The sequence below is a fragment of the Chlorocebus sabaeus genome, chromosome 2 (assembly GCF_047675955.1).
Source record: "Chlorocebus sabaeus isolate Y175 chromosome 2, mChlSab1.0.hap1, whole genome shotgun sequence".
NCBI lineage: Eukaryota > Metazoa > Chordata > Mammalia > Primates > Cercopithecidae > Chlorocebus > Chlorocebus sabaeus.
The window spans coordinates 99,973,687-100,001,012 of NC_132905.1; the positions used below are offsets into that span (position 1 = coordinate 99,973,687).

The 27,326-nt window shown below is 50.0% G+C and overlaps 1 protein-coding gene across 2 annotated transcripts; it reads right to left on the bottom strand.

Annotated features, from left to right (window-relative positions):
• Nucleotides 1–23,953, bottom strand: SPATC1L (spermatogenesis and centriole associated 1 like). 2 transcript variants are annotated; one of them, XM_073011324.1, is made up of 6 exons: nucleotides 23,371–23,953; nucleotides 23,065–23,137; nucleotides 21,308–21,944; nucleotides 7,586–7,936; nucleotides 763–914; nucleotides 1–546 (listed from the first exon to the last, which is right to left on the bottom strand). In XM_073011324.1, exons 3-6 carry the CDS (start codon nucleotides 21,498–21,500, stop codon nucleotides 220–222), a joined length of 1,023 nt encoding a protein of 340 aa, XP_072867425.1. In that variant the 5' UTR covers nucleotides 21,501–21,944; nucleotides 23,065–23,137; nucleotides 23,371–23,953; the 3' UTR covers nucleotides 1–219. The 2 variants fall into 2 exon arrangements, with proteins under 2 accessions (XP_072867425.1, XP_072867424.1); XM_073011323.1 differs by having other exon boundaries at nucleotides 21,308–23,953.
• Between the last annotated feature and the right edge of the window lie 3,373 nt (nucleotides 23,954–27,326).

Here is a 27,326-nt window from a genome sequence, read left to right on the forward strand (position 1 = left end):
GCAAACGGATGACTTTAATGAGGGGTGACAAGCACTCCGCAGGTGCGGGCGGCGGCGGGCTGCGGTCGGGGCCCAGCACGGGCGGGAGAGGCGCCTGCTCCGGCCTCGCGCGCGGGGGGCGCGGCCCTTTCCCCTCCGGGAGGACGCGCAGGAGGCACCACGGCCTCCGCGTTGGAACAAACGCGTTTACTGCAGGCACGGCGGTGGGCGCGGGGCGGCTCACCAGGCGAAGAGTGGCTTGCTGTCCTCCTTGGAGAGCTCGCACAGGCAGTTGAGCAGCAGCAGCGAGTCGCCCAGGAACTTGGGGGGCACCACGTCGATGACCAGCTTGCGCAGCGCGGCCGGGCTGCTGTGCAGGGGGTTGGCGCGCAGGTCGGGCCGCTGCTTCAGGATTCCGTAGGTGTTGATGAGGAACTCGCTGAACGCCGGGTGCACGTCGCGGCTGTAGCCCAGCTTCTCCAGGCGCGCGCTCAGGGCCAGGTAGCGCTGCGTCAGCTCGCGCAGCTTCTTCTCGTCCACGGAGCCGTCCAGGGACTTGATGGAGGTCTGTGGGCGCAGCGCATGGATGGCGGAGGCGGGGGGGACCTCGGGGTCCTCGGACGGGGACTTCCAGGCCCAGGGCCGACCCCTGCCCCACCCTCCTGGGTCCCCGGGGTCCCCTCCCGCGGACAGCGCCCGGACAAGAGCCAAGATCTGGGGGCCTCACAAGGACGAACCGAGCGCCCCGCACCCTTCTGGCCGCGCCCTCCCCGCGGGGCGCACCTGCTTGATCTTCTCGGGGATGTTGGCCACCGTGAAGCCGTAGAGCCGCGTCACGCCGGGAAACACGTAGGCCAGGATGCGGCGGTCCAGCTGGAAGGCGATCTCGCCCACCACGCGCGCGTCCTTCTCGGCGCCCGCGAAGCTCTGGATCTCTGGGGGAGGGAAGGCCGGGGACAAGGTCAGGGGAGCGCGAGGATCCATTGCCCCAGAGGGTTCCCCACCGCCCCCTGTCCCCCGGCCACGTGGGGGGCGGCTCCTCCATCCGCCTCCCCTCCGCCTGCCGCCACCTCCCACTGTCTGGCAAATAGAATCTGAAAGAAAAGGAGCTTCTTAAAGTGCCAAAGGGTAAGACAGGTTTCCCTTCGCCCTGTCCTCGGCTCCCCTCTGTCCCTTTGGGATGAGGTAAACCTTTTAATCTTGGGGGTGGGAACTGGTCCCCTGTCACGGGGGAGCCTGCCCCAGCGCTGGCCCTGCGAGGACAGAGGAACCCGGCCCTGGAGATGTGAGTTCGGACGGGTCCCCTCCAGTGAGGACGCCTGTGGAATAGGGCCAGTCGGCTTGCCTGGGAGGAAGGGGGACCTCACCCCTTCCTCTGTCTTGGCAACCTCTGGGCATCAAAGGCTGCTTTAATGTTTATTCAGTAAAATGGCTTCATTCTTTCCTACCTCTGAGAAGATGATCGCTGGATTGGCAGAACATTCTTTTTTTTAAGACGGAGTCTCGCTCTATCATCCAGGCTGGAGTGCAGTGGTGCCATCTCCACTCATTGCAACCTCCGCCTCCCGAGCTCAAGCGATTCTCCTGCCTCAACCTCCCGAGTAGCTGGGACTATAGCTGCATGCCACCACACCCAGCTAAGTTTTTGTATTTTTAGTAGAGATGGGGTTTCACCATGTTGGCCAGGCTGGTCTCGAACTGCTGACCTCAGGTGATCCACCCACCTGGGCCTCCCATAGTGCTGGGATTACAGACGTGAGCCACCATGCCTGGCCCAGGACGTTCTATTTTAATTACTTCCTCGACATTACTTAGGAGTCTCCAATGCCCCCACAAAACCTGCTTCCAAACCCCCCGCCCCAGGACAGCCTCTGATGGCATCTGAGTCCGTAACAGCACATGACCTTGTCCATCTTTTTCCTGAGGGATGGGAAACAGCATCTCATTTGCATTTCACTAATGTCTAGTGATGTTAGCATCTTCTCACGTGCTTATTGGCCATTTATATACTGTATCTTCTTTGGAGAAATATCTACTCAGGTCGTATAGCGATTTTTCATTGGATTATTTGTCTTCTTACTGTTGAATTGTCAGAGTTCTTAAATATTCTGCATACTAGTCCCATTTCAAATGCACAATTTACAAATGTTTTCTCCCATTCTCTGGGTTGGCTTTTCATTTTTTTAATACTGTCCTTTGAAGCACAAAAGTTTTTTGTTTTGTTTTACTTTTGATGAAGTCCAATTTGTCTGTTTGTCTCTTTGCTCATGCTTTTGGTGTGCTAAGAATCCATTGCCAAATCCAAGGTCACGAAGATTTACCCTTATGGCTTTTCTATGAGTTTTCTGGTCTCAGTTCTTTGGGACCTCTTAGGTCTTTGATCCATTTTGAGTTAATTTTTGTGTGTGCTATGGAATAAGGCCCAGCTTCATTCTTTGGCTTACCTCCTTGTTCCAGCACCACTTGTTAAACAGTATTCTATCCCTACTGAAATGTCTTGGCACTCTTGTTGAAAACCATCTACGTACGGGTTTATTTCTGACCTTCCAATTCCATTGCATTGATCTGTATGTCCATCCTTATGGCAGTACCACAGTCTTGGTAACTGTAAGTTTTACAGTCAGCTTTGAAACTTGGGAATGTTGTTCTCCCTTTCCAAGATTGTTTTACCTATTCTGGTTCCTTACACTTCTATATGAATTTAAGTTTCTGCTTGTCAATTTCTGTCAATCCACTGGGATTCTGATTGGGATTGCATGGATCTGTAGATCCAATGTAATCCATATCAAAATTATTGATTATTAAACAATATAAAGTCTTCTAATCTGTTAACACAAGATGTTTTTCTGTTTATTTATTTTTATTTATTTTTTGTTTGTTTTTTGGAGAAAGGGTCTCACTCTGTCACTCAGGCTGGAGTGTAGTGGCACGATCTCAGCTCACTGCAACCTCTATCTTCTGGGCTCAAGTGATCCTCCCACCTCAGCCTCCTGAATAGCTGGGACCACAGGCATGCACCACTACGCCCAGCTAATCTGGGGGGTGGGGGGTTGGTAGAGATGGGGTTTTGCCCTGTTGCCCAGGCTGGTCTTGAACTCCTGGGCTCAAGAGATCTGCCCATCTCAGCCTTCCAAAATGCTGGGATTACAGGTGTGAGCCACCGTGCCTGGTCATTGATGACTTCTTCATTCCTTTCAATAATGTTTGTAGTTTTCACTGTATTTCTTTCCCAATAACTTTTCAAGACTGCAGAAGAGGTACGTCAACGTGCAGAAGAGGTTAGTCAACGTGCAGAAGAGGTACGCCAACACACTACACAGAAGTATGTTAGGGCCAATAAGGGGTGTGGAGGAGCAGGTATAATCTCCTCCTTCTGTATCATTGTATTTCTGTCATCAAGAATCAAGCTCTTGGTCAGGCACGGTGGCTCACGCCTGTAATCCCAGCACTTTCGGAGGCCGTGGTGGGTGGATCACGAGGTCAGGAGTTCGAGACCAGCTTGGCAAAAATGGTGAAACCCTGTCTCTACTAAAAATACAAAAATTAGCCAGGTGTGGTGGCATGCGCCTGTAATCCCAGCTACTCGGGAGGCTGAGGCAGGAGAATGGCTTGAACCTGGGAAGTGGAGGTTGCAGTGAGCCAAGATCACGCTACTGCACTCTAGCCTGGGCAACAGGGTGAGACTCCATCTCAAAAAAAAAAAAAAGAATCAAGCTCTTTCTCTCATCCCCACCTACCAAGGCATAAAGTAGGTAGAAGAAACATGCTATAGGTGAGAAATGATTCTAATATAGGTTCTAGAAATGATTTCTAGTCCAACCTGTGCTCTGTAAGATCCAGCCAAAAACCTATTCTTCAAAGAAAAAAGGCCATACATTGATAAACCTGTAGCCAGACTTAGGGGAAAAAAGAAAGAAGACAAAAATTACCACTAACGGAAATTAGAGATGCCACTACCACAGATTCTATAGACATAAAAAGGATAATAAGGAAGTATTACGAATGACTTTATGCCAATAACTTTGACAACCTAGATGAAATTGATTGATTCCTTAAAAGACACAAACTACCAAAGTTCACTCAAGAAGAAACACATAATCTGAATAGCCTTCTATCTGATAACCTTACAGGTCACATTTGACAGGAAACAGACTTCCAAACTGGCCTTGGGAAGACCTTGTGATTGATGATCCCTGAGAAAAGAATCTTACCACGATTCCCTCAGATTGCTGATGTGCTGATTAATGCACTGAAAGGACGCTGATTCATTCCTGAATCATAAAGGTTTACTGACTGTCTTGCACAGAGACGGGTTGGCCTGTGTGTTATCATCTGTAGCCAATGCTTGTAACCTCTGTGTTGTACCCTCCAAAGAAAGGGCAACATGAGTATGAGGAGTCCTTTCCCTTCTCCTATAGCCTCTCCTATAGAAGTCTTCTGACTTACGTTCCAGAACACTCTTAGCTTTGTGGGTGTGTTCCTGTGGGTTGATCCTCACATTTGGCTTCCAACAAATCTTTATCGAATTATTTCTGTCTCAACAGCCTTAATTTCAGTTGATATTATCAATAAAATGGAATTTGTAGGGGAAAAATGTTCCTATAGAGACCATTCAAGGCTCAGGTAGTTTCAGCAGTGAATTCTACCACTTAAGGAATAAATAACACCAATTCAACACAAACTCTTCTAGATAAAGAGGAGGGAAGACCACAAAACAATGAGAAAACAAATAACAAAATGGCAGGAGTAAGTCCTTATCAATAATAACTTTGAATGTAAATAGGCCGGGCACAGTGGTTCATGCCTGCAATCCCAGTACTTTGGGAGGCCGAGGGGGGTGGATCACTTGAGGTCAGGAGTTCGAGACCAGCCTGGCCAACATGGCAAAACCCTATCTCTACTAAAAATACAAAGATTAGCTGGGCCTGGTGGCATGTGGCTGTAATCTCAGCTACTCAGGTGGCTGAGGCATGAGAATTGCTTGAACCCAGGAGATGGAGGTTGCAGTGAGCCAAGATTGTGCCACTGCACTCCAGCCTGGGCATCAAAGTGAGACTTTGTCTCAAAAAAAAAAAAAAAAAAAAAATTACAGCACCGTCAAATCGATGAATGATGGTGTGTGAGTTTGGTCAAAAACAGGCCAGGCGCGGTGGCTCACGCCTGTAATCCCAGCACTTTGGGAGGCTGAAGTGAGCGGATCACGAGGTCAGCAGATCAAGACCATCCTGGCTAACATGGTGAAACCCCGTCTCTACTAAAAAATACAAAAAATTAGCTGGGCGTGGTGGCGGGTGCCTGCAGTCCCAGCTACTCGGGAGGCTGAAGCAGGAGAATGGTGTGAACCCGGGAGGCGGAGCTTGCAGTGAGCTGATATCGCACCTCTGCACTCCAGCCTGGGCGAGAGAGCAAGACTCTGTCTGGGGGAAAAAAAAAAAAAAAAAAACAAGAAACTTTGAATGTAAATAGACTAAACTCTCCAAACAAAAGACGGAGGAGTGGCTGAATAGATTAAAAAAAAAAAAAAAAAAAAGACCCAACCATCTATTGCCTACAGGAAATACACTTTGCCTACAAAGACACACATAGACTGAAAATAAAGGGATAGAAAATGATATTCCATGCAAATGAGAACCAAAAAAGAGCAGTAGTAGCCATACTTCATCAAAGCAGATTTCAAGACAAAAACTATAAAAAGAGACAAAGAAGGTAATGATTAGGGGGTCAATTCAACAAGCGGATGTAACAGTTGTAAATATATATGCACCCAACACTGGAGCACCCAGATATGTAAAGCAAATATTACCAGAGCTAAAGCGAGAGACAGACCCCAATACAATAGTAACTGGAGACTTCAAGACCCATTTTCACCCTTGGCAGATCTTTAAGACAGAAAATCAAAGAATATCAGACTTAATCGATACTATAGACCAAATGAACATAATAGATATTTACAGAACATTTCATCCAACAGGTGCTGAATACACACGCTTCTCGTAAGCACATGGATCATTCTCAAGGATAGAGCATATGTTAGGCTGCAAAACAAGTCTTTAAAAATCAAACAATTGGCCGGGCGCGGTGGCTCAAGCCTGTAATCCCAGCACTTTGGGAGGCCGAGACGGGCGGATCACGAGGTCAGGAGATCGAGACCATCCTGGCTAACACGGTAAAACCCCGTCTCTACTAAAAAATACAAAAACACTAGCCGGGCGAGGTGGCGGGCGCCTGTAGTCCCAATTACTCAGGAGGCTGAGGCAGGAGAATGGCGTGAACCCGGGAGGCAGAGCTTGCAGTGAGCCGAGATCCGGTCACTGCACTCCAGCCTGGGCAACAGAGCGAGACTCCGTCTCAAAAAAAAAAAAAAATCAAACAATTGAAATTGTATCAAGTATCTTCTCTGACCACAATGGAATAAAAGGAAATCAATAACAAAAGGAATTTTGGAAACTATACCAACACACAGAAATTAAACAATATGCTCCTGAATGGCCAGTGCATCAATGAAGAAATTAAGAAGGAAATTTTAAAATGTCTTGAAACAAATGATAATGGAAACACAACATACCAAAACCTAGTATGTACTAGACACAGCAAAAGCCATACTAAGAGCTATAGCGATAAGTATTAAGAGTTTACAGCTATTAGTGCCTACATCAAAAAGTAGAAAAACTTCAAATAAACAAGCTAATGATTCATCTCACAGAGCTAGAAAAGCATGAGCAAACCAAATCCAAAATTAGAAGAAAAATAATTAAGATCAGAGCAGAAATAAATGAAATTTAAATGAAGAAAACAATACAAAAGATCAATGTAACAAAAAATTGGTTATTTGAAAAGATAAATAAAATTGACAGGCCAGGCATGTTGGCTCATGCCTGTAATCCCAGCACTTTGGGAGGCTGAGGCAGGCGAATTACTTCAGTCCAGGAGTTCAAGACCAACCTAGGCATCGGAGCAAAATCCCATCTCTACAACAACAAAAACACAAAAAGCAAAAAATTAGCCAGGCCTGGTGGCATATACCTGTAGTCCCAGATACCTGGGAGGCTGAGGTGGGGGGTTAGCCTGAGCCTCAGGTGGATATCTACATGCAAACCTCACACCATACATGAAAATTATCTTGGAATTGATCAGAGACCTACATGTAAAACCTAAACTAAAAAACTTCTAGAACACCACATAGGAGAGAATCTGTGTGACCTTGGGCTTGGCAAAGATTTCTTAAACTGAACATAAAAAGCATAAACTACAAAAGAAAAATCAATAAACTGGACATCATCAAATGAAACAGTTTTGCTCATCAAAAAACATGATGGAAGTGGAAAACCTTGGAGTGGGAGACCGTATCTGCAAAACATACACCTAAAAAAGGACTCGCATCCAGACACGTAAAGAACCCTTCCCAAGAAGACAAGCAACGCATTTTTTCTTGGCAAAAGACTAGGACAGACACAGCCTCGGACCCCAGCCTCCCAGCCTGGCTCTCCTCCCTCCACTCTGTGTGACGCGATGGAGAAACGGCCCTGCCTGACCACCCAGACGCGCCCTCCCCACAGCTACCAACAGCACTGGGGGCCCGCCCAGGCGTCCCCGCACCTGGCCATACCGTTGAGGTAGTAGCTCCTCCTGGTCCTGTCCCCGGTAGGCAGGCTGCTCTCCGAGAAGCACACCTTCTTAGGCCGGACCATCTCCCTGGGCTCCAGCAAGGTCTTGTCCACCAGTGAGTCTTGCAAGGGGCTCAGGAGCGGGGACAGCTTCCTGTCGGTGCCTCGGTGGCTGTGCAGCTCCGGGGGACCGAGGAAGGCCTTGAAGGGTGACTGGGAGGGGGCTGCACAGCCCGGGGAGGTGTCGTCCTCGCTGGACAGGGGGGCATGTGAGCACAGCAGGTCCTCCAGGGAGGATGTCTGCAGCTGGGAGGGTGTGTCGGCAACACTCGTGAACCTTCCGAAATCCGGAACTGAGGTGGGGAGGAAAGGGATGAGAAGTCAGGCTGATGCTCCTAAAACATTCCTGAGAAGTACAGAGAACATGGTAACAAACTGTATGCACCCCACCCCAAGCTTCAACACCTGCTGGGGTTTCCCTGGCTTCAGAGCATCCTCCTTCCCCTCAGGCCTCAGGTGCAAAAGGAGGAGCTGGATGTGGTGAAGTGGCCACAGGTGCCCATCCCGCCCGTGGGAGCACTGCGTCTATGGGCACAGCAAGTGGGCAGGCCTCCATGTGCCTCCTGCCTGCCTGTGCGCCCATACACACTGGAGAATGACTTCTATATGCTTCTTAAATTGTACATAAATGCTACCACCCTACACATTTTATTCTGCAACAGAACTTTTTGCTGCTGCATTATCTCTGAGATGTATCCACGTTGAGCCGTCTGGTAGCTCCCTAGTTCATTTAACTGTTTCCTGGCACCTCTGTACACATGAGCACACACACATACACACACAGTGAATTTTTATCCCTTGCCCTGTTGATGGACAGGGCCTGTTTCCATGTTTCCTTGCAAACACACAGCGGTAATCGGCCTCCCGGGAGGAGCCTCCTGCTCCATGAGCACCCTCTGTTGTCCAACGCTGGGCTCACGTGTGTGCACTTTCTTTGCTCTCCACACCAAGGGGGAGGGTCCATGCCCACCAACAGCTCCTGGCCCCACACCCTCACGAGGACTGAGTATTCCCCAACCAGGCTGATGAGGTCATGTGGCATTTCCCTAATCCCTGGTCAAATTTAGCTTATCTATGCCTTTATGGCTTATAAAATTCTATTCTACCTCCATGTCATGAGTATTCTCCTAGCAATAAAGCAAATACATATTAGAGAAAGTGTTCAGAGCCATATAAAAAAATTATACCTTAAAATGTGTCTACCGGAGCTTGCAGTGAGCTGAGATCATGCCACTGCAATCCAGCCTGGGCAACAGAGCAAGACTCCGTCTCAAAACAAAAACAAAAACAAACAAACAAACAAACAAAGTGCCTACAAAGGAACCAACCAACTAATCTTCCATCTGAAATGTTTTCCAAGGAAAAAAAGTGTTCAAAAGAAGCAAAGTCATTAATGTGTGCCTGGCCTCCTGCCACATGGGAGGCCTGGAGTCCTCGGGCTTCACAGGCTCCCACCCTAGATACTTTTCAAATTATAAAAGAATATTATGTACAATTGTGTATTAATTAAAGTTTCAATAAAAGGAGATATCTCCTGGAAAATTACTTTCAAGTGACTCAATAAGAAGTAGAAAACCTAAATGAACCAATACACAAGGAAAATCTAGAAGTTATAAAATGATTATTCCCCAAAGGGCTGCAGGCCTGGATGGTCTGTGGGTGAGTCTGCCAACTTCCCCAACAAGTCATAATCCCGACACCATACAAATGAGACTGGAGACCATAGAACAGGTTAAAAGATGCTCAATTAGGTTTCAAAATTTGTCACAACTCTGATGTCAAATTCCTACAAAGATAACCCCCAGAAAAAAACAGAAAGCCATGGCCAGGCCAAAAATTATTGCACAAAGTCTCATCCAAACATGATCAAGAACAGACAGCACGAGACACAAGTGTACACAGACATGAGGTAGAGGTGCAGAGCGTGAGGTGGGAGATGCACAGAGCGTGAGGTGGGAGATGCACAGAGCACAAGGCAGGGTGCGCAGAGCACGAGGCAGGAGGTGCGCAGAGCACGAGGCAGGGTGTGCACAGAGCACGAGGCGGGGATGCGCAGAGCACGAGGCGGGGATGCGCAGAGCACGAGGCGGGAGGTGCGCAGAGCACGAGGCGGGGATGCCCAGAGCAGGAGGCGGGGATGCCCAGAGCAGGAGGCGGGACGTGCCCAGAGCAGGAGGCGGGACGTGCCCAGAGCAGGAGGCGGGGATGCGCGGAGCAGGAGGCGGGGATGCGCGGAGCAGGAGGCGGGAGGTGCGCGGAGCAGGAGGCGGGAGGTGCGCGGAGCAGGAGGCGAGAGGTGCGCGGAGCAGGAGGCGGGAGGTGCGCGGAGCAGGAGGCGGGAGGTGCGCGGTGCAGGAGGCGGGAGGTGCGCGGAGCACGAGGCAGGTGTATGCAGAGCACGAGGCAGGGGTGTGCAGAGCACGAGGCGGGAGGTGCACAGAGCACGAGGTGGGGGTTCTGCAGAGCACAAAGCAGGGAGATGCAGAGCACAAATGGGGGTGGAAAGCAAGAGGCAGGGTGTGCGGAGCCCAGTGGCTGTGCAGCGTAGCAAGATCCCAAATACAGTCCCTGGCAAGAAGCTGAGTTACCTCCACTGGTACAGAGACAGGCTCATAAACGCTGAACAAGATGAGCCATTTCTCAAATTTTCTGTTTTCCAAAAGTAAGAACTGGAAGGACTCTTCCCCAGCATCCGGCCTGTGCAAACCTCCCTCCTCTGGGCAGATGGGACCGTTGGTCCCTCCCACAGCTGGTCAGGAGGACCAGGATGCAGCTGAACCCTCTCACCTTCCCTGGAAGAGACCCCATGAAAGTCGAGGCCAAAGCCCGAGTTCTGAGTAATAAGGACAAAAACAGAAATAAGAAGTTCATGTGGACTGGAGGGGTGGGATGGCCGGCCAGATGCAGCCAGGCGATATAGCTCCCACAGAGGGCCTGAGATGACTGGTGAGCTTTTAACACATCTTCAGAGGGAAGGTGCTGAGGGCAGATGGAGGGAGCGCACCAAAGCTGGGCTGAAGGGGAGAAAGCTGGGAACCCTGCCTGGGACTACTGAGCACTGGTACTCATTTTTGGACCCACAACCGCTCTGGGAAAATGGGGGAGTTAAATGGGCAAGGAGCTGTTGCCATGGCCCTGTGGATCCCCAGCTGGGGGAGACCCCGTGGCCATCATGGACACTCTAGTTGGCAGAGAGAGCTGCTTAGAGAAGTGGTGGGGGCAGCAGTTAGCTGAAGCGGAACCCAGAGGGTCTAGTGTGGGAACACAGCCAGGGATGGCCACTCCCCAGGCTTGACTTGCTCCCATAGGAGACTTTGGGCCTAGGGGAAGCGTCAGACCTGATCTCTGCAGGTTGGTCTTGCCCATCAGATGGGACCGGTCCGACCTGAGCACCCCTTGGTCTTCTGGCTTCTCCTGGGGTTCCAGCTTGGCCATGCCTGCTTGCAAGGCGGTCTTGGGTACCCTGGGGGCCTTTGCCATTGCTTCTGTGCTGGCAGACTGTGCCTGACCAGTGGAGAGCTCCAGCGAGACAGCCCCAGTGGCCACACACCACCCCGCCCACTCCCTCCTCATACTGCAGCTTCCCCTGGGCCCAGGCAACTCGCCACATCACTCAGCTGGTGTCTGCACAGGTGGGTTTGATTTCCTTCCCCCACCAGCACACAGGAGTCCAATCGGCCTTCCCTTTCCCCACAGACTTCCATTGCAGATGAAGCCTTGGCACACACAGAGCCAGCAAGCCCCATACCCACCAGCACCCTGCCCTTGACCTAACACTGAGCAGAGAATGGTGGATCCTCCTGGACCCTGAGTGATGACTCCTGCTTGCAGGACACAGAAAAGGCACCTAGACCTGTGCCCACCAGCACCCCGCCCCATGCCTACAGTACCTCCACAGTGACTGCACAGTCTCCAGCAGGAGCCCCCCATGCCCACCTCAGCTGCTTTGCCACCACCACTGTGGTGAACCCCCACAGGAAGGCAGGCACCCTGCATCTGCCAGCCATTCTGCTGTAGCTGCAGTACCTCAGTCCCCCAGTGCAGTGGATTTCAAACCTCAAGGAGCCAGAGAACAAAGTCAGGGCCCAAAACAAGTACCCCAGAGCTAAAGCATGCAGTCCAGGAGTTGGGAGCTGGGCACTGGCCCCTTAAATATCCCATAAATGAAGCCAGTTGGCTGAATCCACCTTACACCACAATCAAAACCTCAAGGTCATCAAACAGACCAGGTATGGTGACTCACGTCTGTAATCCCAGCACTCTGGGAGGCTAAAGCAGGCAAATCACTTGAGGCCAGGAGTACACAACCAGCCTGGCCAACATGATGAAACCTCGTCTCTCCTAAAAAATAACAAAAATTGGCCAGGCATGGTGGTGGATGCCTGTAATTCCACCTACTTGGGAGGCTGAGGCAGGAGAATCATTTCAACCCAGGCGGCGGAGGTTGCAGTGAGCCGAGATTGTGCTACCACACTCCAGCCTAGGAGACAGAGCAAGACTCTGTCTCAAAAAAAAGACACAGAATGGCAAGTTAGATAAAGAACCAAGACTCATTGGTATGCTGTCTTCAAGAGACCCATCTCACATGCAATAACACAATAGGCTCAAAATAAAGGCATGGAGAAAAATCTACCAAGCAAATGGAAAACTACAATTGCAGGGTTGCAATCATAGTTTCTGACAAAACAGATTTTAAACCAATGAATATTAAAAAAGACAAAGAAGAGCATTACACAATGGTGAAGGGTTCCATTTAACAAGCAGACCTAACTACACTAAATATATATGCACCCAACACAAGAGCACCAAGATTTATAAAGCAAGTTCTTAGAGACCTTCAAGGAGGCTTAGATTCCCACATAATAATAGCGAGAGACTTTAACACCACACTGACAGTATTAGACAGATAATTGAGACAGAAAATTAACAAAGATATTCAGGACATGAACTCAGCACTGGATCAAATGTACCTGATAGATATCTACAGAACTCTCCACCCCAAAACAATAGAATATACATTCTTCTCATTGCCACATGGCACACACCCTAAATTCAGTCACATAATTGGAAGTAAAATACTCCTCAGCAAATGCAAAAGAACTGGAATTATAACAATCTCTCAGACCACAACAGACACAATTAGAAATCAAGCCTAACAAATTCACTCAGAACCACACAATTACATGGAAATTGAATAACCTGCCCCTGAATGACTTTTGCGTAAATAGTAAAACTAAGGCAGAAATCAAGAAGTTCCTGGAAGCTAATGAGAACAAAAATACAACATACCAGAATCTCTAGGACACAGCTAAGGCAGTGTTAAGAGGGAAATTTATAGCATTAAATGTCCACATCAAAAAGTTGGAAAGATCTCAATCAATCAACCTAATATCACAGCTAAAAAAAACTAGACCAGTTTTTTTCTAGTACGGTTTGAGCCGGTCAAAATCGGTTTGAGCCATTCTGGTCTGGTTTGAGTCCGGTTTGAGCCGGTCAACACCGCTTTGAGCCGGTCTGGTCCGGTTTGAGTTTTGTTTGAGCCAGTCAACAACGGTTTGAGCCGGTCTTGTCCGGTTTGAGTCTGGTTTGAGCCGGTCAAAACCGGTTTGAGCCGGTCTGGTCCGTAAAAAACTAGAGAATTTAACTCGATTTGAGCCAGTTAAAACCGATTTGAGCCGGTCTAATATGGTCAAAACAGGTTTGAGCCGGTCTGCTCTGGTTTGATCCAGTTTGAGCTGGTCTGGTCCGGTTTGATCCGGTTGAGCCGGTCTGGTCTAGTTTGAGCCGATCAAAATCGGTTTGAGCCGGTCTGGTCCGGTTTGAGTCCGGTTTGAGCCGGTCAAAACCGGTTTGAGTCAGTCTAAGAGCCGGTCTCGTCGGGTTGGATCCAGTTTGTGCCGGTCTGGTTGGGTTTGAGCCGGTCAAAACCGGTTTGAGCCGGTCTTGTCCGGTTTGAGTCCGGTTTGAGCCGGTCTGGTCCGGTTTGAGTCCGGTTTGAGCCAGTCTGGTCCGGTTTGAGTCCAGTCCAGAGAATCAAGAGCAAACAAATCCCAAAGCTAGCAGAAAACAAGAAATAACCAAAATCAAAGCTGAACTGAAGGAGATTGAGACACAAAAAGCCATCTGAAACATCAACAAATCCAGGAGCTGTTTTTTTTGAAAAAATTAATAAAATAGATATACCACTAGCTAGACTAATAAAGAAAAAAAGAGAGAAGATTCAAATAAACACAATCAGAAATAAAGGGTATATTACCACTGACCCCGCAAAAATACAACCAACCATCAGAGAATATTATGAAAACTTCTATACACATAAACCAGAAAATCTAGGAAAAAAATGGGTAAGTTCCTGGACACATACACCCTCCCAAGACTGAACTAGGAATAAATGGAATCCCTGAACAGAGCAATAACAAGCTCTAAAATTGAGTCAATAATAAATAGCCTACCAACCAAAAAAAGCCAGGACCAGATGGATTCACAGCTGAATTGTACCAGATGTACAAAGAAGAGCTGGTACCATTCCTGCTGAAACTATTCCAAAAAGTTGAGGAGAGTCTTCTCCCTAACTCATTCTATGAGGCCAGCATCATCCTGATACCAAAACATGGCAGAGATGCAACAAAAAAAGGTAACTTCAGGCCAATATCCTTGATGAACACTGATGCAAAAATCTTCAACAAAATACTGGCAAACCAATCCAGCAGCACATCAAAAAGCTTATCCACCACTATCAAATAGGTTTTATCCCTGGGATGCAAGGTAGGTTCAACATAAACCAATAAATGTGATTCATTACATAAACAGAACTGAAGACAAAAACCACATGATTATCTTAATAGAGCAAAAAAGGCTTTCAATAAAATTCAACACCCCTTCATGTTAAAAACATTCAATAAACTAGGTATTGAAGGAACATACCTCAAAATAGTAAGAGCTATCTATGACAAACTCACAACCAACATCATACTGAATGGGGAAAAGCTGGAAGCATTCCCCTCGAAAACTGGCACAAGACAAGAATGCTCTCTCACCACTCCTATTCAACATAGTATTGGAAGTCTTGATCAGAGCCATGAGGCAAAAGAAAGAAATAAAGGGCATCCAAATAGGAAGAGAGGAAGTCAAACTATCCCTGTTTGCAGACGACATGATCTTATACCAAGAAAACGCCATAGTCTCAACCTAGCTTCTTAAGCTGATAAACAACTTCAGCAAAGTCTCAGGATACAAAATCAATGTGCAAAAATCACCAACATTCCTGTATACCAACAACAATTAAGCCAAGAGCCAAATCAAATGGAATGAACTCCCATTCACAACTGCCACAAAAAGAATAAAATACCTAGGAATACAGCTAACTAGGGAGGTAGAGGATGTCTACAAGGAGAACTACAAAACACTTCTCAAAGAAATCAGAAATGACACAAATGGAAAAACATTCCACGTTCATGGATAGGAAGAATCAATATCATAAAAATGGTCATACTGACCAAAGTAATTTATAGAGTCAATGGTGTTCTTATTAAAATACCATTGAGATTAATTACAGAACTAGAAAAAAACTGTTTAAAAATTCATATGGAACCAAAAAAGAGCCCGAACAGCCAAGGCAATCCTAAGCAAAAATAACAAAGCTTTAGGCATCACACTACCCAACTTCAAACTATACTACAGGGCTACGATAATCAAAACAGCATGGTACATAGATCAACAGAACAGAACACAGAACTCAGAAATAAGTTTGCACACTTATAACCATCTGATCTTCAACAAACCTGACAAAAACAAGCAATGAGGAAAGGATTCCCTATTCAATAAATGGTGCTGGGATAACTAGCTAGCCATATGCTGAAGACTGAAATTGGACCCTTTCCTTACACCATATACAAAAATCAACTCAAGACAGATTGTAGACTTAGATGTAAAACTCAAAACTATAAAAACCCTGGAAGACAACCTAGGCAATGCCATTCAGAACACAGGGATGGGCAAAGATTTCATGACAAAGATGCTAAAAGCAATTGCAACAAAAGCAAAAATTGACTAATGGCATCTAATTAAAGAGCTTCTGCACAGCAAAATAAACTATCAACAGAGTAAACAGCAAACCTACAGAATGGGAGAAAATTTTTGCAAACTAATGCATCTAACAAAGGTCTAATACTCAGCATCTATAAGGAACTTAAATAAATCTACAAGAAAAAAACAAACAACCACACTCAAAAGTGGGCAAAGGACATGAACAGTTTTCTAAAGACATACATACAGCCAATGAGCATATGAAAAAAGAGCTCAACATCACTGCTTATTAAAGAAATGTAAATAAAAACCACAATGAGACACCATCTCACACCTATCAGAATGGCTATAATTAAAAAGTCAAAAAACAACAGATACTGGCAACATTGTAGAGAAAAAGAAATGCCTATACACTGTTAGTGGGAGTATAAATTAGTTCGGCCATTGTGGAAGACAGTGTGGCGATTCCTCAAAGACCTAAAAACAGAAACACCATTCAACCCAGCAACTCCGTTACTGAGTACATACCCAAAGGAATATAAATCACTGTATTACAGAGACACATGCACGCATGTGTTCACTGCAGACTATTCACAATAGCAAAGACATGGAATCGACTTAAATGCCCATCAGTGGTAGACTGGATAAAGAAAATGTGGTACATAGGCACCACGGAATATTATTCAGCCACAAAAAAGAACGAGGTCAGCAGGGAGCAGTGGCTCACGCCTGTAATCCCAGTACTTTGGGAGGCCAAGGCAGGTGGATCACCTGAGGTCAAGAGTTCAAGACCGGGCCGGGCGCGGTGGCTCAAGCCTGTAATCCCAGCGCTTTGGGAGGCCGAGACGGGCGGATCACGAGGTCAGGAGATCAAGACCATCCTGGCTAACCTGGTGAAACCCCATCTCTACTAAAAAATACAACAACAACAACAAAAAATTAGCCAGGCGAGGTGGCGGGCGCCTGTAGTCCCAGCTACTCGGGAGGCTGAGGCAGGAGAATAGCGTAAACCCGGGAGGCGGAGCTTGCAGTGAGCTGAGATCCGGCCACTGCACTCCAGCCTGGGCAACAGAGCGAGACTCCGTCTCAAAAAAAAAAAAAAAAAAAAAAAAGAGTTCAAGACCAGCCTGACCAACATGGTGAAAACCCGTCTCTACTAAAAATACAAAATTAGCTGGGCATGGTGGTGTATGCCTGTAATCCCAGCTACTTGGAAGGCTGAGACAGGAGAATCACTTGAATCCGGGAAGTGGAGGTTGCAGTGAGCCAAGATCGCACCATTGCACTCCAGTCTGGGCAACAAGCGTGAAACTCCATCTCAAAAAAAAAAAATGAGATCATGTCCTTTGCATGAACATGGATGGAGCTGGAGGCCATTATCCTTAGCAAACTAACGCAGGAACAGAAAACCAAATGCCGCATGCTCTTACTTGTAAGTGGGAGCTAAATAACGAGAACACATAGACACACAGAGGGGAACAACAGACACTGAGGCCTACCAGATGGTGAAGGGTAAGAGGAGGGAGAGGATCAGGAAGAATAACTAATGTACTAGGCTTAATACTTGGGTGACAAAATAATCTGTACAACGAAGCCCCATGACACAAGTTCACCTGTGTAACAAGCCTGCACTTGTACCCCTGAACCTTAAAGGTTTTTAAAAAAGAAATACATGGTCAGGCGCTGTGGTTCATGCCTGTAATCCCAGCACTTTGGGAGGCTGAGGTGGGTGGATCACCTGAGGTCAGGAGTTCAAGATCAGCCTGGCCAACATGGCAAAAACCCGTCTCTACTAAAAATACAAAAGGTAGCCGGGCATGGTGGTGTGTGCCTTTAATTCCAGCTACTGGGGAGGGTGAGGCAGGAGAATTGCTTGAACCCGGGAGGCAGAGGTTGCAGTGATTCAAGATGACACCACTGCACTCCAGCCTGGGTGACAGAGCCAGACTCTGTCTCAAAAACAAACAAACAAAACACCATTTACTCCTGCCTTCTGAACCAATGATTCTATTTTTAAAAACATAAATCCTGCTGGACAGTGGCTCATGCCTGTAATCCCAACGGTTTGGGAGGCCAAGATGGGAGGATCGCTTGAGCCCAGGAGTTTGGGACTGGCCTGGGAAACATAGGGAGACCCTGTCTCTACAAAAAAAAAAAAAAATTAATTAGCCGCTCATGGTGGCAAGCACCTGTAGTCCCAGCTACTCAGTAGGCTGAGGTAGGAGGACTGCTTGAGCCCCAGAGGAAGGTCAAGGCTGCAGTGAGCCATGATCATGCCACTGCACTCCAGCCTGGGGAACAGAGACCCTGTCTCAAAAAGAAAAAAAAATAACAGGCCAGGCACAGTGGCTCACACTTGTAATCCCAGCATTTTAGGAAGTCAAGACAGAAGGATCCCTTAAGGCCAGGAGTTCAAGACCAGCCTGGGCAACACAGAAGATCCCATCTCCATAAAAGTAAAAAAATCACACACACATCAAAAAAAGAAATCCAAAGGAAATAACCCTAAATATAACAACTCTTAAAACCTTTTTTGTGGTGTTATTTACCTCAAGGGGAAGAAAAACTTTAATTTCAAACCGAAGGAGAATTCATTACATTGTGGTTCATCTGAATCTGCAATATTGCGTGGCCATTTAAAAACACATCGAACAACACAGGAATGATCTTCTATCATGTAAGAGGGAAGGAGTGACCAGGAGTTGCACATAGCGAATCCTCACCACTGTTTGAAATCATCTGACAATCCACCACAAATAACCAGGGAGCGAGTGGGCAATCTGGGGGGGCCTGGCTGTCCTCAGGGGACACCTCTCCAGTGGAGACATGGCAAGTGGCATCGTGGCAGTCTGGAGGGACCAGGACGATCCCGAGGGAAATGAGATGGGGCAGCCGGGAGGGGAGGCAGAGGACTGCTGCTCCCACTGGCCCTACGCATCACTCACTTGGAAACCTGGGTGAGAAGACCTGGGGGCCTTGCTGCCCAGCTGACAGGGACAGATGAGCACTCCTGTGATGTTGGAACGATGCCGGAGCGGCACCCTCCTCCTCCATTAGTGGGGTGTAGGGGCCTTTCGGAGAGCGTTTGACCATGTCTATTTCAACATTTCAAATGCACACAGCCTTTGACCCGAGGACCCCCGTGTGGGATATCCTACACAAAGAGACAGGGTGCCTGCGCAGGCCACCCAAGGCAGCAGCGTCTGTGGTCACTGAGAACTGGGAACAGTGCTGCCTGCCTGCGGCCCCCACAGGAGGAGCCCAGGGTTCAAGTGTGCCAGGGAGAGCTGCAGATGAGGACTGATGGGGAATGACAGTGAAATGGATGGTTAAGGGGCAAAAGTCAAGTTGCGGAACAGCACAGTCCTGTGTAGGTGGACCAAAAATATACACAGACACACAGATCTCCATCAAAGTTCCAGAGAAAACCCAAGGAAACATGGATTGTGGCTGCCTTTGGGGAGGGGGGCCAGAGGCGTGGCCCTTAAACCTTGCATCCTCCACGGCGTTTATAAGTTTACCATGAGCACGTGTTGTTGAATCTGTAAGAAAAGCAGGTTTTTACTCATCCTGTTTTGAATACAGACACTGAGGAAGTCTTGGCAACATGCAAACATTGCTGGTGGTGGTTCTCTTGTTTATAAACTTCTCCTTGTATGCAGGAGCTCAGTGCTGATTTTCCCAACCCCAGTCCCGCTGAGGGCTGGTCCTGAATGCAGCGTCCCACAGCCCCAGGTACGTTCCCAAGCACATGCTGAGGCCCAGAGCATCAAGGGTGCACCACACGCTGTGTGTGGCCTTGCCCTGGCCCCTCCCCACTGCCAGCCTGGGCCACACTGAGCCTGCCCCACACCCTGTGGCGGGGGCTCCAAGGCCCTCTGTGGAAGGCCTGCTGGCCTCAGGTTGAGGCTCCTCCCAAGACCTGTGTCCAGCAAGACCTGGGTTTGCCAAGGTGACCCAAGGGCAGGGGCTCTAGCCATGGTCATGGAGACCCTGCCCTGACTCAGCCCCTGACAAGGGTCCCTCTGGGGACTGCACAGCCTGGGCAAGGGTTGAGGGTCTGCCCCTCTCCTGCCAGGGGACACCCCAGCACTCTGTCCAGCCCTGAGGTCCGGCCCAGGGTGATTCCTTCTTGGAGAGGAGGACGGCAACGCAGCCCAGGGCACGCAGCCTGTGGTGGTCTGCACGCACCAAACAGATTAAGGGCCCTTTTGCAGCCACAGTGCCTGGGCCTCACAAGTGCTGGGAACGGGACCCTGCATGTGGCGCAGTGCCATAAGCGCAGGTCTGCCCAGCTAACGCCCTGTGGTGAGCGTGGGGCTCAGTGGCTGCTGATGGAGACTCAGAACCCGGGGCCTCGCACAGCATGGCCCCCAGGTGCCAGGTTCCCCAGCCACACTGTCCCCGCGCCTCCTGGTGAGGTGCTCTCCTCCCAGTTCCCTGCGAGGAGCCCCTGCCTGTTGCCGGAGACTGAAGGTGTGGGGATGCTGCCATGGATTCCCCTCTTTTCTTCCAGACACGCTCGCTCTCAGGCTTGTCCACGGAGCTCGGAGCAGGGCCTGGGGCCTGGTTGCGGAGAGCACCTCCTGCACGCTGAGCCTGCTCAGAGTGCACATCTGAGGGTGGTGGCCGGCGTTTGGGAAGGACTCAGGGAGCGACCAGCCCAGTGCAGGTGCTGGTGTGTCCCCTTGGTGAGTGGCAGAGCTGGCCTCCCGGGCATGGCTCGCGCTTGCAGACGGCAGCGTTCACAGGCACTGGCGAGGCTGCCTGCTCCATCGTCCAGGACCAGGCAGGCTGACCACGTCCTTTCCCGGCCCAGCCGGGTGGGAAGCTGAGGTTGGCCATGGGAGTCCCAGGAAATGCTGGGTCCTCTGTCCTCTGCCCACCATCCCAATGAAGAGTCAAGGGCACAACTGTCAGCCACACCCCAAATCACACGCAGAAACGGGGAATGTTTTCCCAAAACTTTTAGAATAAAGCCTACTACTTTGCAGAAAGTGATCAAACCCTATATATATATTTTTCAATAAGCCACAGAAGGTTGGAGTCAATACTATGTGGTGAGTGGATCATGGCCGCACACTCCCACCCCCCAGGGACAGGTGCCCACTCGTCCCCACCCGCTCCCCTGGCCCACTCTGGGGCCTCCCTGGGGTGGGACCTTCCTACCACAGGGCTGGCCTAGCTAGCTCTGGCCGGGGATGTGAGTGGATGGGACACAGCACCCATGGGACTCGTGTGGCTGGTCTGACATCCCGCTCGCCCCTGACCCAGGAGGAGGAGACACACGCAGCAGAGCAAACTGCCAGCCAGGCCCAGCCTGGAAGAGCTGCCTGGGGCCCTGGAGGCCCACAAGCCTGCACGCCACCTGCTCTACCCCTACGGCGGCACTTCCATGACTGCAGCTGACCACTCCCACTTCACCGGAGTGGGCCTGGAGGGGAGGGGCCTCACCTGAGGGCAACAGCAGACCCCACCACCTGGTCTTGCTTTACTCAGACCTGAGGGTGTGAAAGGTGCCCGTGACCTCCCGCATCAGGGAGCTGCCTGCCCCCCTCAACTCCCGGGGAGCAGATATCCGACGACCCCCCATCCACCAGGCTGGACCCTTGGGCCACGTGAGCCAGGTGGTGCCTTACCTCCACTCCCGGGGGAGCCGGCCTCGGGGTAGGTGGGCGCCCTGGGTGGGAGCAGGTCGTGGCTGCCACCTTCCTGGCAGCTCTGGCTGAGCAGCCGCCGCAGCATCTGATTCTCCTTCAGGAGGCGCACCTGCTTCTTCAGGTCTGCGTTCTCGCTCAGAAGCCGGCTCATCAGCTCGCCGCCCTCAGCCATGGCGGGCGCGTCCCTCCTCGTCCCTCACGGCTCCTGCAGCCCCATGGAGGTGGGAGCCCAGAGCCCGCAGGCACCACAGAAACAGCCCAGGCACGGAGTTCCGTAGCCACTGCTGCCTTCTGCGCCTTGTGATGTCACTGCCCTAGTGATGAGGTGCCCGGCACCCCCGCCTGACCCGGCGATGGCTCGTGGCCCCGTTGAGGCCGTGAAGCTGGAGGCCCGTGGTGTGCACAGGCAGCCACTCCCACACCACGACCGGGGCCGAGAATGCCAAGGACATGAGGCAGGTACGGGATGTCGGGACTGCACTCCAAGGGGGCGTCCAAGCCCCTCTCCAGTGAGCGGTCCAGCCAGGGTTGGGCGTCCACCCTGTGTGGAGTCCTCAGGCTGGGTGGGGACGCTGCCTTCACCTGAGGAGCACGTGGGCTGCACTTCCCACAGGACCTGCCCAGGACACAGGGATCCCAGTGCAGTTTCCTGTGGGCCCCAGCACCCAGGGTGGCATCTGGTGTGCAGGTGTTCATCAGGGCCCATCCTTGGCACCCACATTTGAGAAAGGAGGGGCTGGTGAGGGCAGCTGGAGGAGACCAGTCTGGGGAGGAGACCAGCCTGCGGGGAGACCAGCCTTGGGGTGAGACCAGCCTCGGTGGGGAGACCAGCCTGGAGGGGAGACCAGCCTTGTGGGGAGACCAGCCTGGGGAGGAGAGTAGCCTGGGGAGGAGAGCAGCCTTGGGGGGAGACCAGCCTGGGGGGAGACCAGCCTAGGGGGAGACCAGCCTGGGGGGAGACCAGCCTTGCGGTGAGACCAGCCTCGGTGGGGAGACCAGCCTGGAGGGGAAACCAGCCTTATGGGGAGACCAGCCTGGGGAGGAGAGCAGCCTGGGGAGGAGTAGCCTGGGGAGGAGAGCAGCCTTGGGGGGAGACCAGCCTGGGGAGAGACCAGCCTGGGGGGAGACCAGCCTGGGGGGAGACAAGCCTTGGGGGGAGATCAGCCTGGGGGGAGACCAGCCTGGGGGAAGTCCAGTCTTGTGGGGAGGAGACCGGCCTGGAGGGGGAGACTGGCCTGGGGAGGAGACCGGCCTGGAGGGGGAGACTGGCCTGGGGGGGAGACTGGCCTGGCAGGGAGACCACCCTGGGGAGGAGACTGGCCTGGCAGGGAGACCACCCTGGGGAGGAGACCAGCCTGGGGGGAGACCAGCCTGGGGCAGCCCCACCATGGGCCCCACGATTGGCCCCACATGCTGAGGGGCGCTGGGTGGCCCTGAGGGCTGGGCTGGAGGCCACCTGCTGACCTCACTCCCCAATGAGAAGGGTCCAGCAGTGCCTGTCCACCCCTTGGACCACGAGCGCCCATGTCTAAGACACCAATTGTTCCTGACTGCACTGCTCCTGCCTGCACCTAACTGAGGATGGCCCCAACCCATGGCCATGGCCCCTCGGGCCGTCACGCAGGGCTGTGGCTCACAGGGTCCTGCTAGAGCAGGCGTCTGTCCTCGGTCAGTGTGACCATCTTGAAACCCAACCTGACTCCCTGCTTCTCCAATTACTTGGGAAAGTAAATCACCTTAGTGTTGTTTCTTGGCTCCGAGAGTCTCATTTTATCAGCAGCCGGGATGCAACAGAAGGGTCATCTCATCCTTGTGGGAAGGGACATAGTCCAGAAAACACGACCCACTGGGCCGGCCACACCTCCAGCCCTGTGATGGGCACCCACCACCACCAACCCAGTGGGCCGGCCACACCTCCAGCCCTGTGACGGGCACCCACCACCACCAACCCAGTGGGCCGGCCACACCTCCAGCCCTGTGACAGGCACCCACCACCAACCCAGTGGGCCGGCCACACCTCCAGCCCTGTGACGGGCACTCACGTGCAGACGCCCCCAAGGAGAACACCACCTTCATTCAGCCTGGGCGGCCACATTAGGGGAACGTTGCTTCCAGGAGAGAGTCTCGAGTCAGGCTTTGTGGAGAATGGAGGTTGCTATACCCCAAGCGTTCCTGACACAACCCAGCCCGCCTGGCTGCACCACAGGGCTCACACCTCAGATCAAGACAACGGGGGCCCAGACACAGCCCACTGACGAGGGCATGCCCCTGCACGTCCAGGATGCAGGGCAGAGAGAGAAGTGAGGAGTGAGTCACAGATGCGCCCCCCACTCTGAGCCCGACGGGGCCCTGAATGGCTTTTCCTGTTGTGGCTCCTCCCATCATATTTTAAATGCCATCTTCTTCCCGCTCCAAGGAAGCCTTCTCCTGACATCACGTACTCTCCAGCCACGGACCTATCAACACTCTGACAGTTTTCTGATCTTGACACATTATCCTTTTAATATAGCACTGGATTCAATTTATTAATATCTTAAGTATTTTTATGCTCACAGGGGAACTCCTTTTCTTGTGATGTCTTGGTCTGGCTTTGGAACACTGGCCTTTTAAAATCAGCCGCAGGGGTTCCATGCCATTTTCTGGGTGTTCCTCCTTTTTTTTTTTTTTTTTTTTGAGACGGAGTCTCGCTCTGTCGCCCAGGCTGGAGTGCGGTGGCCGGATCTCAGCTCACTGCAAGCTCCGCCTCCCGGGTTCACGCCATTCTCCTGCCTCAGCCTCCCGAGTAGCTGGGACTACAGGCGCCCGCCACCTCGCCTGGCTAATTTTTTGTTGTTGTTGTTGTATTTTTTAGTAGAGATGGGGTTTCACCATGTTAGCCAGGATGGTCTCGATCTCCTGACCTCATGATCCGCCCGACTCGGCCTCCCAAAGTGCTGGGATTATAGGCTTGAGCCACCGCTCCCGGCCGGGTGTTCCTTCTTAAACGTCGGATAGAATTCACCTGTGAAGCTATCTAGACCTAGATTTCCTCTGGGAAGGTTTTAAATTTCTAAATCAATTTATTAAAAGACACAACGCTACTGACAGTTTCTATTTTTCCCTCATGTGCATTTTGCTGACAATTGTGGCCGTCAGGTAGTTTGTCCGTTTCCTGTGGTTGTGGAGCCCGGGCATCAAGCTTTACACCCCACAAATTCTAATGTCATATTTTTATTCTCATTCAACTTGAAATATTCTCTGGTTTCCTTTGTGCTTTTGTCTTTTTCAAGACTGTTTTTAGAGGAGTTTTAGGTTCTCAGCAACATTGAGAGGAAGGTACAGAGATTTCCCCACTCTCTGCCCCAACAAATGCACAGCCTCCCCTATTATCAACGTCCTGCACCAAAGTGGTACCTTTTTGAGACAAGGTCTCGCTCTGCTGCCCAGGCTGAAGGGCAAGTGGCATGATCACGGCTCACTGCAGCCTCGAATTCCTGGGCTCAAGAGATCCTCCTGCCTCAGCCTCCCAAGCAGCTGGGCCTACAAGTGCACACACCCACACTCAGAATTTGTCACGGCTGATGAACCTACATGGACACATCACCACCACCCAAAGCCCACAGTTTACAGTGGGGCTCACTCTCAAGGCTGCACATTCTCTGGCTTTGGACAAATGTATGATGACCTTATCCACCGTCGGTGTCAGGCCGGAGCAGTTTCATTGCCCTAAAAATCCTCTGTACTCTGCCTGTTCACCCCTCCCCCGGCCCTGACCTCCGGCAACCGCTGACTTTTTACTGTTTCCACAGTTTTACCTTCGAGAGTGTGATCTAGTTGGAATCACAGTATGCAGCCTTTTCAAACTGCCTTTTCCACTTACTAATAGGCACTTAAGGGTCCTCCGTGTCTCTTCATGGCTTGATAGCTCATTTCCTCTTAGTGCTGAGTAATATTCCACGGTCTGGCTGCACCGCAGTCTACTCACTCATTCACCTACGGAAGCACATTTTGGTTGCTTTCACATTTGGGCAGCTATGAATAAACAGCTATCAGCCTCTGTGTGCACATAGCTTGTGTGTGCAGGTGCTTGTGTGGACTCCTTTGGGTAAACACCAAGCAGTGCAATTGCTGGATAGATGGCGAGAATGTTTAGTTTTGTCAGAAACCACCAAGCTGTCTTCCATAGCGGCTGTGCCTACCCAAGTTATCAAAAGGAAAAAAAACGAAATTAAAAAAAAAAAAAAAAAAAGGTGGCTGCCCATTTTGCATTCCCACCAACAGTGAGTTCCTGTTACTCCACGTCCTCACCAGCATTTGGTGGTGGTAGTGTTCTGGATTGTGGCTACTCTAATAGGTATATTGGTCATTTTAATTTGCATTCCCTTGATGATATATGATGTGGAACATCTGTTCACATGCTTATTTAACAACTGGGTATCTTCTTTGGTATAGCATCTGTTAAGGTCTCTAGCCCATTTTTTAACCAGGTTGTTTTATTGTTGGGTTTGAAGCACTCTTTTGGATACTGATCCTTTGTGTTTTTCAAATATATTCTCTCAGTCTCTGACTTGTCTTTTCATTTTCTTGACATTCTTTGCAGAACAGAAACTTTGTTTAATTAATGTATTTTATTGAGACAGGGTCTCACTCTGTCACGCAAGTTAGAGTACAGCGGCGCAATCACAGTTCACTGCAGCCTCAACCTCCCAGGCTCAAGCAATCCTCCCACCTCAGTGTTCCAAGCAGCTGGGACAACAGGCATGCACCACCACGCCTGCCTCATCTTTTGATTGTTTTGTACAGATGGGGTTTCACTATGGTAGCCAGGCTGGTCTCCAACTCCTGGGTCCAAGTGACCCTCCCACCTTGGCCCCTCAAAGTGCTGGAATTACAGGCGGGAGCCAAAAATGTATCATGTTAATGAAGCCCAACCTATTGATGTTTTCTTTTGTGGATCATGCCTTTGGTGTCATATCTAGAGTCACTGCCAAACCCAAGGTCACCTAGATTTCCTCCTACGTGATGTTCTAGGGGTTTTATAGTTTTATGTTTTACATTTAGGTCTCTGATTCATCTTGAGTGTGTCTAGATGTGAAGGGTATATCAAGGTTCATTTTTTTTTTTTACAAATGAAGTTTGGTTGTTTCAGCATCATTTGTTGAAGGCTGTCCTTTCTCCATTGAACTGCCTTTGCTCCTTTGCCACTGACTTTCAATTTGGTTTGACTCCACTGTGGTGGGGAAGGATGCTCTGTATGACTCCCATCCTTGCTGACATCCTGAGACTCAGCTCCTGAGCCAGCTATGGTCTACCTTAGCACATGGGCCCCGAGCTCTTGAAAAGCTGTGTGCTTTACCACTGTTAGGTGAGGTATCCTCTAAAGACCACTCGCTTGTGTTGGTTGATGTTCAAATCTCTATCCTTATAGATCTCATGTTTATCAGTTGCTAAGACAAGTACGGAAAGCTCCCATTAAAATTGTGTTTTCATTTCATTCTCTTCAATTCTGCCATTTCGCTTCATGTATTTTGAAGCTGTTACTTAGTGCATATACATTTAAGGTTATGTCTTCATAAATTCATCTTATCATTATTGTCTCTTTACTTATTTCTGGTACCATTCCTTGTCCTACGGTCTATGTTGATATTAAAAACATAAAGAGTCTGAAACTTTACATTATAATGAACAAAGAAAACCTAATATGACGCCAGGGAAAAGATTTCAGAATGTTCAAAATCTATTCCTGATAAAAATCATCTGAATTCAAAAATTTTTCGTGAGTTACTCGGATAGTGAACTTGATTTTTAATCACATTGAGGCAAATATCCCCCTCAGACAGAGGCTGCACAGATGCAGCTGCCATCTCCTCTTGGTGGTCTCCTTTGTCAAGAGCACGTCAGGGTGATGAGCCATCGGGGACAGGTCACCCTCACAGCACCCAGAGAAGCCGACGGGGAAGGAACAGACTCCTCTGCATCATGATCCAATTGTGAACAAAAAGTCCTCTTCGTGGAATAG

What these genes read in the sequence shown, in the direction of transcription:
- SPATC1L (XM_073011324.1), bottom strand. Translation starts at nt 21,500, where the DNA reads ATGGCTGAGGGCGGCGAGCTGATGAGCCGGCTTCTGAGCGAGAACGCA. An exon ending in GAGGAGCTACTACCTCAACG is followed by an intron (nt 915 to 7,585) that starts GTATGGCCAGGT and finishes TCCCTCCCCCAG; the next exon opens with AGATCCAGAGCTTCGCGGGC. An exon ending in TCCCCGAGAAGATCAAGCAG is followed by an intron (nt 547 to 762) that starts GTGCGCCCCGCG and finishes CTGCGCCCACAG; the next exon opens with ACCTCCATCAAGTCCCTGGA.